General features: G+C 37.2%; 1 protein-coding gene across 1 annotated transcript; it reads right to left on the reverse strand.

Moving 5' to 3' along the window:
• Window positions 1–793: 793 nt before the first annotated feature.
• On the reverse strand, window positions 794–2,394 carry LOC124198372 (zinc finger MYM-type protein 1-like). Its single transcript, XM_046594204.1, has 2 exons — window positions 866–2,394; window positions 794–824 (listed from the first exon to the last, which is right to left on the reverse strand). The coding sequence occupies exons 1-2, from the start codon at window positions 2,392–2,394 to the stop codon at window positions 794–796; spliced, it is 1,560 nt and encodes a 519-aa protein (XP_046450160.1).
• Between the last annotated feature and the right edge of the window lie 10,574 nt (window positions 2,395–12,968).

The raw sequence follows: 12,968 nt of genomic DNA on the forward strand, positions 1-12,968 counted from the left end.
GAGTCTCAAACAATGTTTTCTTGCGGCCTTCAATATTAGGAGATGATTCTTTCTTCTGTCTTTCTTTCACTTCGTCTTCAACGTAATAGACAAATTGCAGACATTCTCCGTAAAGATCCGTTGGATCTACATCACCACAATAAAATCCTGCGAGCTGTTCACATTTGCTTTTGATATCAGCGTTACTCATGTTGTTTAATTGTGTCAAAAAAAAGAAACGGTCGTTAATTCGCTCGTAAGCAACGCTTCGCGTAGATAAACCCTCGTTGAGTGAATCAAGGATTGGATAGAAGACTTCGACTCGGAATTTTGTATCGCTAGTAAATTAGCGTCAACAGAGGGTCCTTCATTACGTGTTACACGAACACTTCGCTTTTTCGCTCGTTGAGTGGTAAAACTGTATTCAGCCAGGGGTCTTTTTTCTTTAGCCTTCTCAACACAATCATCGAAGTCGTCTCTCACCGATTGAACAAAAGTTTTCAAGGAATTCATAAGCGACACTATATCGGATAAATTTACGTCCTCGGATTTTAAAGTCTTGCTTACCATGTTGAATCTTGAGAGAATGCGGTTCCAAATTGAAGTCAAAATAACATTTTCGAGTTTATCCATTCTAGAAGAAAGTGACTTGGCTTCGATGATCGTTTTTGGTTCCTCTTCTTCGTCATTTGCTATTAGGTTTAAAGCAGATTGGATTTCATTGTAGCCACTATCAAGAGCGCTTACTGCATCGGCATGAGCTGACCATCGTACATCAATTAGTCTCTTAAGAACCACTTTACCTCCAAGGGCTTTACACAAAATATTCCATCAATGCGGAGAAGCTGAAAAAAATACGTATAGGTTTTGTACAATCAAAAAATACGCCACGACGACGATGAAGCAACACTCTGCCGCTTTTAATCCAATCAAATTGAGAGAATGTCCACCACACGGCACATATTCCGCTTTTTCATTAACCGCTTTGATGCGAGCCTGCAGCCTGTTGTACTGGCCCGACATATTGGATGCATTGTCATACGACTGTCCTCGACAGTCCATCACATTAATTTTGTAGGTCTCTAAAAATTTCAAGACACAATCGGCCAGATATTCGCCAGTGTGACGAGCAATCGGAATAAACTTAACAAATCGCTCAACTGGTCCATCTTGTTTCACGTAGCGGAAGGTGAAAGTTAACTGATCGACGTGAGTTACGTCTGGGGTAGAGTCGACACTTATTGAAAAGTACTTCCTTTCTTGAATTTCTGCTACGATAATTTTCAACACTTTTTGTCCCATAACATCAATAAACTCATTACAGATGGTCGACGATAAATAAGAGGGAATCCCACGGCCTGCATTTCCATATTTCTTGATATGCTCATTTAAGAAGGGATCAAATTGAGCTATAAGTTCCAAAGTTCCAAGGTAATTTCCATTGCGAGTGGAACCTATTTTTTCATCGTCACCACGAAAGCCGAGTCCTCGATTAGCCAAAAATTTTATCGTTGCAACAATTCGTTCGAGAACTTGAATCCAATAATTTCGTTCTTTTTCATACTGTTTAACTAATTCACAATCGACACGACGTACTCTTGAAAGTGAGTTGCGTTCGATGTAAGTGCGGATACACTTGACGTGGTGAGCACTTTTTTCGTGACATCCAAGCATAGTCGAAGCGTGTTTCCAGTCGGCAAATCCTTTACAAAACTGGTTTTCTTCTTTAGAAAATAGAACGCACACAAAACAGTAAACACATCCTAGCGATGGCGAGTAGATTAACCAATCTCTAGCCACAATTTCTCCATTTGGTATTTTTCTTTTGAACGAATCGGCATTTAGTTTACGATTTACCTTTTTGCCTTTGGCGTTGTAAACTCGCTTTGATTTCAAGAAAGCACCGTCAGTGTTTTGACAAGCAATCGGACCCTTTTCAATCCAAAAGTCAACTAGTTCGGATGAAAAGGGCAGAAGCCACAAGCCGGGATCAGATGATTGATTACAATCCAAATTCACTAAAGCACATTCCGAGTCGGACACGTTGACAAGAGTGGAACACGGGCGACTAGCATTAGAATAAACACTTGAAAGAGACATCGTGTCGTCAGATGAATCATCACTATCGGCTCCATTATCACTATCCACGATAGGTGATATTGATAAATCAATATCATCGGCTGACTTCTCAGAATCTCGGGCGTTGCTCGTTGAACTGGAGGCTATAGGTTCAGGTGTAGGCGTAGATGAAGTGGGACGAGAGTAAAATTTAGTCAGTTTTGGCAGAGTTTTTACAAACTGATCATGTTTATCCCTCTTTGCACGTTTTTGACACCCACTTTCTATGTGAGCACTAACTGTTTTCACTCTCAGTCTTTCTTCGACTCCTTTTTTCTTTTCACCCTTGCCAGACATGCTTCTTCGTGTAAAGTTACGCTTAAACTGAGGCAATTACAGGCTTACAGCGATTCACTTGATGACGACGTACTAAAAAATCAAGTCTGAACATGTTCTCGTCAACGGAAGTCTCAAATCGGCCTCGGGGAGTAAAGGGTTAGAAGTAGAACTAAGAGGTAGGGTTAGAATCAGAATTTTGAAAAAGCCCTGTAGGCACATTGAGTCACTGACGGCTTTACGTATGAGTTATGACGAGTTAAAGATGTTTTCAAATTTCTTTTTCACCTCCTACATTTCCGAAAATAAATTTATTACAATTTCACATATTTATAAAAATTGGTGGTCAAATTTTTTTCGTAAATTTGGCCGCGGTGGGCCCTTGATTCCGCGGGCCCTGGGCATTTGCCCACAGTTGCCCATTGGCTAATCCGGCACTGCGCGTGGTCGTATATTAATTGTCCCGCCAATTGATACAGATAACAATGTCTTACTTTTAATTGCATTTCCCGGTCTTCAACAGTACCTGCAGGGCAACTTGACCTGAAAAGTTGCTTCAGTGTCCTACCAAGTGTTTGAATTTGCAGAAGGAACGTAAACGTTAATGGTGTAGGGAAGGTTTCCATAAATCTACTACTTCTTCTGGTTGAGCAGTTACTATTTTTTAGCATAGAAATTCGTACATCCTCTTCATTTTCGTCTTCATCGAAGGAAATGGACTCGTACGTCACGGATGTCCAATCCTTTAGCCGGGTTTATGTTCTCAGTGAGGAATCCTGGCGCCACAGCAGCAAATTTCTCATATCGGTTGCTCTTTCTCCAGATATGGAAATGCGCAAAACAATGATATAGAAAGACGACGAAATTAAGTGAAGCATACAGTCATATCACATTTGAGGGTTCTTATTTCGCTGAACGTGACAACGATTGGTGCTCACGCCTATTAAGAATACTCGATAATGTCTGTTACGGTCAGCTGTTTTTTGGTGAATTTATGAATTATTTTGACGTCAATTGGTTGTGTTAAGCGTGGGTCACGAAATTGCGAAATGAGTGCTATTTGATCTGCGTTATCAGTTCTCAATTGTTCTGTGAGCTCACACCGATCAAAACGAGAGACAGTTCTGCACCGACCTTTTATTGGCGTATTTCAGTTGACGTAGAATACATTAGGTTGTGTTGATCAACCACAGAGAAAAATAAAAAATCCGCTCCTACGCATTTGATAGTCGTCACCAGACAAAATAACTGTCAGCAACCCAAACAGAAGATCGATGAAACAACCTAATGATCGAATGGGGTAAAAATAAGTATGGTGTTTCTTCTAGTTCTTTTTTCTTCTTCTGGTGTTAAATTTTTTCTTCATGTACATAAATTATTATATTTGATACATTATTTTTCTTACATTACACATTTTACATTACACATTACATTATTATTCTTTAGCAACAAGAATTAAAAAAAAAACAAGTTGAAAACAAGAAAAATACAGCGTCCGCTCGCATTTTCGGCACATTGTCTCTCCACTCGTAATTGGCGTCCTGTTTGCAGGTTTCGCGGTGAGTTAAAAACATATAGCTTTGATTTTTTCAACAACTATTATTAACTATTATTTCTATTTGCAAAGGAAAAGTTAACGAATAGACCAGAAAATTAGATTGAATGTTAGCTTATCTTTTAAGTGCCTTGTTCTTTTCGGCTAGGGGTTCCACTGGAGAGAAACCGGTGTATTTTCTGGGTCACACACGTTGTTTAATGATGATCTCATCAACCTTCCTCACTGAACAGTCGATTATGTTGTGCTCCTTGATCACCGCATTACAAATTATCCGAAATTGCGATGAATAAATCATCGGCTAACAACACCGTTTCATATTTTTGCGATTTCAAATCAATTGTCGTCAAACAGTGACAAAAGAAATATAAACTATCTTCATAGGGATGCCACACCCAAATGGTTCTTCTATGATTTTTTTCTATTTGAAGAGAGGAAAAAAAGAAGGAGTAAAAAAACACCATTTGTAGTAATGTTATTCTAGTCTTTGACACGCCATATTATATTAGGTGACCAAGAAAAATGGTAATGTGATGAAGATGAAAAAATCAAAAATAATCTTCCCAGATAGCATAGTGAAGTCCAAAAGACGTCCCAAACACGTCACTTTGAGACGTCTGAGATGTACTTGGAACATAGCAGATTCCCAAGTTTACATTCCTCGGACGTATTTTATGTCTAGCCAATGTCCGCTTTGCCGAGATCCGATAGCGGTCCCTATTGCGTCCCATGGGTTGGACCTTAGACGTACTTAGGACGGAAAAAGGAAATCAAGAAGTTATTAATAATAAATCTTTTTCTGGACTCTGAATTTCGTTACTTTTTCTTTACTCTTCTTTTTCTTATGAGTGTTTGTTATGCCGACATTTTTTCACGAACTATATCCGGAGTCGAGATGTTGATCGATAATTCTATCAATCGATTATTAAAAGAACAGCTAAAACTGACTCAACAGCTGTTCGTCTGCATTGTTTAGGGCCCTAATTAGGCTCCTCCTACCAAAGATGGCTGAACAGCCAAATACTGCACTTACTGCAGTAAGTGATACTACAGAAAAATATCTTTGTATGAACATGATTGTTTGTGATGTAAAAAGTTATGTTTGTATGATGAAGCGATGTGAATCTTTTCCAGGAACTGAACCGTTGATTGTTTTTTAAAGAGCCAAATTGGAAACTTATCTGTTATTAAATTCAAACAATGGGAATCAACAGATAGAACCATTCTTGTAAACACTGAGTTGCCAACTACTGAATTTCTGACTCTACTCGTTAACAAAATTGATTGTTTAACAGTACATCTTTACGTTTCAAAAGCCCAATCAAAGTTTTGTCATGAACTTAAGCAGTCTTTGCCACTAAATGAATGCCTCTTACAAGGCGATTTCTCTCAAAACTACTCCATGATTTGCCAAGATTCCATACAATCTTCTTTCTTTTCCCCCCTCAGCAATGCACACTTCATACTTTTTTTGCGTATGTTAATATTAATGGAACAATTTCACACCACAGCATGTGTGTTTTCTCTGATTGCATGCTCCATAATACTGTTGCCGTCCACGAATTTTTAAAACATGTCATAAAACACATTTTTAGTTTTGCTCCTAATCTTAAAAAAATCACACATTTTACTGACGGGTGGCAGGTGCTCAATATAAGAATTACAAAAATTTTTGCAACCTTCTATTCGACAAAAAAGATTTCTATGTTGAAGCGGAATGGCACTTCTTTGCCACTAGCCATGAAAAAAGACCCTGTGATGGGATTGGAGGTACTGTTAATAGAGGATGGCTAGAAGGGCAAGTCTTCAAGGGGGGACAACTATTCAGACACCGCAAGCTTTATTTGAATGGTGTAATGAAAATCTACTGAATATAAAATCTTTTTTCGTATCTTCAAGCGACATTTATGAGAATAAAAGATTTTTGGAATCTAGATTTGATAAGGCTAAAACAATCCCGGGGACGCTTTCCTTTCATTCGTTCACCCCTAACTCTGATTGCTGTTCTTTAAAAGTTCGTGATGTGTCTTTGTCAAATGTTTCAAAATAATTTGTTGTTATTAATGTTTCCTACTTCAAATGTTGATTTTTGTGAAGTGAAAATTGGTTCAGTTGTCGCTTCCGTTTATGAAGATGGTAAATGGTATCTTGGAATGGTTCTGTCAAAAGATTATATCAATATTGAGATAAATATTCATTTCTTTAAACCAGCTGGAGAGGAAGCAAAAATAACCGGATTCCAATTGTCACACAAAGACGACACAGCGACAGTTCCTTTAGAAAACGTCCTCAAGATTTCATCGTCCTTCGCGGCAACAAGTCGCAGAAGAAGAACTTTCAAAATTGATTTGTCTGAGTTTGAAGCAATTGAAAATAGATTTTCTAATGTTATGGCAAACGGAATTTTATAAGGGGAATGTGAAACTCTTAAATTTCGATGGAATAAATATACTTCAATGCGCAATACAACTAAACTTCTTGCTAAAAATAAAAGATTAAGCAATAATATACCTTATTTATCTACAAAAACTGCTCACTTTTCAGAATTATTTAATTCTCCGTAGTTTTTATAGAATTTCAAATATAAGTAGCCCCAATTTTGGCGCCAAGACTGTAGCAGTTCCGTTTCTAAACTCGGGCTAGTTTCAAGGTCGATTTTACGATATGAAGGGGGTAATTGCTCCCCTTCCAAAATGGCGGACGTTCGTGGGGGGGGGGGAGAATGCTCGGGGGCCCTTCCCCAACTGCAGTAGGATGATGGAAGACATTTGGTTTTTACTGCCCCCTTTGAAGAGCACGTTCTTTTGGTGCGACGCCTCTTAAGATTGGCGTCGGATAACCAGATCGCAGTCAATATATCTAAGATTATGTCCGTTTGCTCTTTGGTGTTGTCGTCAGCAAAGATGGTTATCGTTTAAACCCGTTATTGCTCAAAGCGATCAACAATGTCCCTCCCTCGCGTAGTGTTAATGAGACGCGAGCGTTTCATGGGTTCTATCAGCAAGTAGGCAATTTTTCTGACGAATAAGTCTCGCTTTTTCTCCCCCTTACCCTATGATAAAAGGAAAAAATCGGTTTTTTCTTTCCAGATTCCTAAACGTCGATCTTTCGAGTTATTTTCTGAGTTATTTCTAACGGCGGCCCGCAATCCAAATCTGACGAATACAATTTTTTTCTGCAAGATTGGGATATCCTTCATTGCCAATCTTCCCATCACCATCTTAAATCCACGATTATGCTGAGAGTGCCGCGTCAAAAATATGAACAAGCTTATCGCCTGACCATGGACGTCTGGATTGTTCAATGTCAACAATTCGGCAAGGACATTCTCCATTTCCGCAACGCCCCTATTTCCGGTGGCGCACCCCCGTCTCATCTTGTCTTTAATTGACCAAACCGACATAGTCTCCTGGATTAGCGTCGCTTTTTCGCGCCATTTTGGCATACATCAGTTCATGTTCTCGAAAATCGTGCCCGCAGTCCCCAGAAAATGGAGGCGAATCATTTTAACCGCAAAGCTTATCATTTTCGTTTTTTTTAATTCGGAGACCGACGTTGGAGGAAACCATGTTGGAGGAATCCGGGTGTTGTAGTTGAGGTTGGTTCCTTCCGTGAATATCTCATTACAACACCGGCTGGCCGTATTTTCCTCCACAACCGGAATTGCCTTCGTCTCAGTCTCCCTTCTGCCCCGCTTTCCGTTCTGGCTGAAGGATTCAGATCAGTTCCACCCGGACGGGAATCGGTACTTCCGGCCACGTCGGCTGCATTGGCCTCCCTCCGAAAGGTTTTTAAATTAGATGGCAATAACTAAGAATGAAGAGAAACTCAGCATCATGTATTTACCATCTCTTTTGGTACATCACCATACCACCAAATAAAACAGAAAAAATATTGCGCCTTGCTTTGTCTGACTTTGTCGGACAGAGTCGGACAAAGCGAGACGTAATATTGGTCGGATTTTTAAATTTATCACATTGACATAGTTAGATATTTATCATATTGATAGCTGAATCATAATCCTAAAACTCACAAAATCACTCATAAATGCGCACAGAATCACAAATGATTGTTTATTTACGTCAACAACCTTTTCATTTAACAACTGATACATACCACAAATTTATGACCGATTTTAGACAATTTTGGAATTAATAAGGGTCTTCATTTTCAATTAGCGTAAGAATAAGAAAAAGGAATTGTCAGAAAACAACAGCAGAACATTTTGGTAGAAAAAGAAAAATCTGCGCTCGTAGCTGTTATATTCCTATAACAACAACTATATGTGCAGTATGAGCTGCACTTATTTTCCAAACTTATATTTCAGCCACTACTTTTACCACTGAAGTTGGGGCATCTGGTGTTGTAAATGCGGTCAACTCCGATGCAATTTCATCGACAAAATAGGGTGCGGAAATCGAATCAGCTTCCATAGTGGATATTGGATCTCTCTGAATTTCAAGATGTTGTTCACTTGCAGTATGGAATCTACGTACGTCTTAAAATAACAATTTAAAGGAGTTGATTACGTTACGATTGATTTCTTTTTCTTGATGAGTTTCAAAATTAAATTTCACAATACTGTAAAACCAACGTATGGGTAGTAGTTGACGGTATACGTTCCTGCAAAAAATGTGCACAATTTTTTTTAGGATCTAAAAATTTATGAATTTGATGTTTTTTCTTACCTCCTGTGGAGCAGTTAAGAAGAAATTCCTGGAAAAATTGGCGATTTTAAATATTTTGTCAGGTCGAGGAATGGTCAACGGTGCAAACCATTTAATCCACAGGTCCCAAAGAACCTGTTAATTTTAGGTTTAAATATTAAACGAATCAATGGAACGTTATAATTGCATATCCAGTTTAACCCAAATTCAAATGAAACAAAAAATTAGTCCGATTGGTTATTATATTAAAGTATGCTAGATTTGATGTTAGTTTAACGTAGGAAAATGATTATAGTAGGTTTAATATTCTTTGTAAGGGTTGGGTTTTTTTACGGCTAGAGACGTTTCATTACAATTTAACCATTTATTGACGTGATAAAAAGGGACCAAAAGGTTTTTTTTGGCCGTGCCCGACTGAAATTGATGAAAAATGTAGCGAGGACGTTCAAGCTCGTTCAATTCGATTTGTTTCTGGCTATTTGGTATTAGGGGAATAGCACGGTATCATAAATACAGTTAAAAAAAGAAAATATTTTGTTTACGTAGGGGAAAAGGCGAATGAAAGATATCATGAAAACAGTTTAAAAAAGGGAATTTTTTTTCCATTGTTTTCCCAGAGTTTTTTTATTTGTTTCCTCTACGGGTAGGCTAGCGACGGAAAAAGTTAAATAAGCCAAAATAAGAATACTTAAATGAAGAGAGGGAAAGGGAGCCATTTTCTATTGAAGTATACAGCGGTACAGAACGAATGAATTGAGTTTCCATTCTCTTTATCTGTCGGTTGCTCGAGACCCTTTAAAGGGTCTCGAGTAGTAGGTATGTATAACTTCCTTTATAGTTACTATCGATTTGTTCATGTGTGGGTACGTTACACTATCCGATATGTATGTTTACATGTGAAAATTGTAACAGCAGCAAGCAAGCAACTGCCATAAAGAAAAAGAGGGCATAGACCTGTCACACACACACACACACACACACACGCACGCACATAACCCTATTAGCACACGTACGCCAATAGGAAGTTTCAAAGTCGGTCGCACTGTTTGGGGTGAAAATCCAAGCCGGACGTAATTTGTAATGTTTTTTTGGACGTCAAAATGAATTTGATGTCTCCAATGAATTTCCAAGCAGTTCCTTCGTTTTACGACCGAAAATGAACGTAAGTTGTATGTTGAATTGCAAATATAACTGAATGAAAAAAGATACGAACCGTTCGTGTACCAATCCCGAGCGTTCTCACATACTAGCCAACAACTCTTACCACTAGACTAACTGATTTATATGTGTATATAACAATATATTTATTATTATACTAATCAATATAACCACCATGCTAGCAAGAGACATCCATTCTTTTTTTGTACCACGTCCATCCTGCCAACGTAAATTTGCTGACAATATCGAAAGCTCATACAACTTCACAATGCGTATGGGATACTATGAAAGGACAATATAAAATAAAAAATTCATAAAATTTTTCGAAAAACTTAATTTTATTATTTAATTGTTTATTCCCTTAAAACTAAATCAAAACTTAAAAAAAAATTGGCATATTTTATAGGATAATATTTGTTATTTCTATCACAAAGAAAAGAAATAATGTTTTTCGTTAGCTATATCTGGTGGATGTTGATTGGTCATCTATTATTTGTCGTTAAATGAACGTACAAAAATGGACGTAAAGATGAGCTCAATTGGTGTTCAAATGAACGATTAATGGAACGTCCTAGTATGGTATAAGAATTACCACCCGACTTGACCGATTCCTACAAATACATAAAAAAAGCTCAGGATAGCTGCAACTGCCCGAAAACGGACGGACCTAGTTTGGATAATTGGACGTTCTAAGGACGTCCCATGGATGACGTTTGCTGCTATAGGTAGTACATTAAAGTTGGACGCTTGGTTTGGTAAAACATTGATAACACTTTCGCAAATGTGCTCGCTAAAACAGCAGTGAAAGGACAATGTACCAATTATCGTGTGCATATTGACATTTTTGTTATCCGAGCAGTGTTCGGAAGATCAGTGGAGATTCAAATAAACTTTTGGTGATTATAATTATCATTTAATTCATATTCCCCTCGTTGATTTTGTTTGGTGTCATTTTTCGATCATAAATCACTTTTTCGCAATCAAAATAATCTAATTTTTTTCCACCGCTAGTCCATTTGAAAATGAATATGTACAGTACCTACCACATGTTTGGGAACGCGCGAGAAACATTTTGTAACAAAGTAGTTTTGCGAAGCACCCAAAAATCGATTTTTCGACGAACGTCGACGAAATTTTTTGAGATAAGGAATGGCTACTGTAACTGATTTTTTTCAAATTACAAAAGTAAAGGGATTGCTATGAATGAATTTCAAAGTTTAGGAATACGCATAGAATCTTATTTTAAATCGGCTATTTTGCCGGTTGATAAAAAGGAAAATAATGAACTTACAACGATACAAAAAGGTTCAATACAAAGAACTTCGAAGTTTCTATAAAATGTGCCACTTTTAAATTTCTAAAATACTTCTTTTCAAAAAGGGCTGTTTGACATCATTTTTAAGTTCTTTTAAATCGCAAAACGCTGCAGTCCAAGTTATTTTTCGTCTGCTTCAATCGCTCCAAGCATTGAGGCTCCCTTGGTACAATTTGGTCAATTGCCCCAGAAAATTGTTTTTCTCTCGCGCCAAAGAAAAAACAAGAGGGAAGAGGGATGGGAGCTGAAAAAGGGGAATTTTACTCTTTCGTTTTTCAACTTAAAATTAAACTTAGATAATATCAATAAAACAAATTTAAAATCAGACCTGATAAAAAGATAACGCAGGTCTTTTTTTTTAAGTCGAGTTTCCCTAGCCCTAGCCGTTCAACTGCAGAAAAGGCTAAGTGGCCTAATTTGCATATAATCCTCTCGGCTTTCCAAAGACTTTTAGAACGGTTCAAAAGTACTTCGGAAAAGGAAAACCCAAATCTGAGAAAAATCAGAGAGGTTTTCACTAACTCTACCTATGTACATACCAAATTCGAAAGCATTTAATTAAAAAATACTGAGAGGACTGCAAAAACAGCGTTTTTGCATAAGGCCATCTCGGGCTTCCAAAGACTTTCGGTAGGTACTGTATACGAATAAAAATTGTAAATAAATGTTGTAAACTCAATAAACGGGGAAATAAAATTGAACATCTACAAAGAAAAACATGCTGATTACTCAAGGGACGACGAGTGACTTCCCTCTGTTAGGTGGCCTTGTGGAATAACTGTATTTTTTTTTTAATTTTCCATGTGATTACAGATGTAGGCACAACAAAAATTATGTTTCAGATATAATAAAGCACGGAAGTTGTTTTTTATTTCTTTTTGTTGCATCTTGCAAACCCATAATTTTTGCTACGAGGAAACTATTATAACACCAACTGAGAAATGTTGTAATAGCAATTACGAATCCCCATTCTGTCAAAACGTCAAAACTATCGACTGAATCAAAAGTGGAATCTATTCAATTATGGTCAACAAATAAGTTAAAAATGTATTCTACCAATGATTTTACAAAAACAAGCGATATTAGGTAGTTTTTTAATATTCACAAAACAATTTAGTTGAGACCGAACTACTTTTTGTAATGAAATTATTCAAATGACATTTAAAAAAACAGAATTTTTAAAAATGATTAGTACTGTTGACGTGCGATATGCATATTATATATACTACTACGCCCAACTGACGCCTAGCAATTCGGCTATCGGTATTTAATTTATTTCAATTAAACTCAATATGAGAAATACCTTAACTCCTACTACTAGATTATGTGTCGCCCCATATTACTTGCGCAAATATGACTTTGCTTATTATAGTGGTAATTAAAAATTACCGGAGGACTCGCTCAGTGATCCCAAAGGGTAATTATGATTATACTAGGAATAACGAAAGAGGACTCTAAGGGTGTAGACGATATTTATGTAAGCTCTTTTAACGATTTAGGGTTGTACACACTTTGCAACGCCCCTTTCTGATCAGCATTTTTTGGTGGCTGATTTGAAGAATATATTAAAAAGTTTGACAATTAAATGTTGAAATGAATAACTGGGTGAGAAACGACACAAGCAATCAAATGCAATAAAATTTTTTCCATGAACAAGGTTGAGGAAAAACATAAGTTTGTCATTTAACCAGTGGTATACAACATAATATGAACGGTGTGCAAAGAACTGAACATATAGGTACAATATGCTGCAAAAAATCCGAAATCGATTTTAATTTTTAAAACCATCTAGGGACGAAACATACGATACATACAACGAAATAGGGCGGTGTGGAAGGGAATGAGGGCCCATAGGGTCTTTCGTTATTTTTGGTATAACCAGTATTACCCAGAGATAAGG

This window comes from Daphnia pulex, chromosome 7, assembly GCF_021134715.1.
Source record: "Daphnia pulex isolate KAP4 chromosome 7, ASM2113471v1".
NCBI classification, from domain to species: domain Eukaryota; kingdom Metazoa; phylum Arthropoda; class Branchiopoda; order Diplostraca; family Daphniidae; genus Daphnia; species Daphnia pulex.

Coding starts and splice junctions, on each gene's coding strand:
- LOC124198372 (XM_046594204.1), bottom strand. CDS start 2,394: ATGTCTGGCAAGGGTGAAAAGAAAAAAGGAGTCGAAGAAAGACTGAGA. Junction 825..865: donor TGCTTCATCGTCGTCGTGGC/GTATTTTTTGAT, acceptor TATTTTTTTCAG/CTTCTCCGCATTGATGGAAT.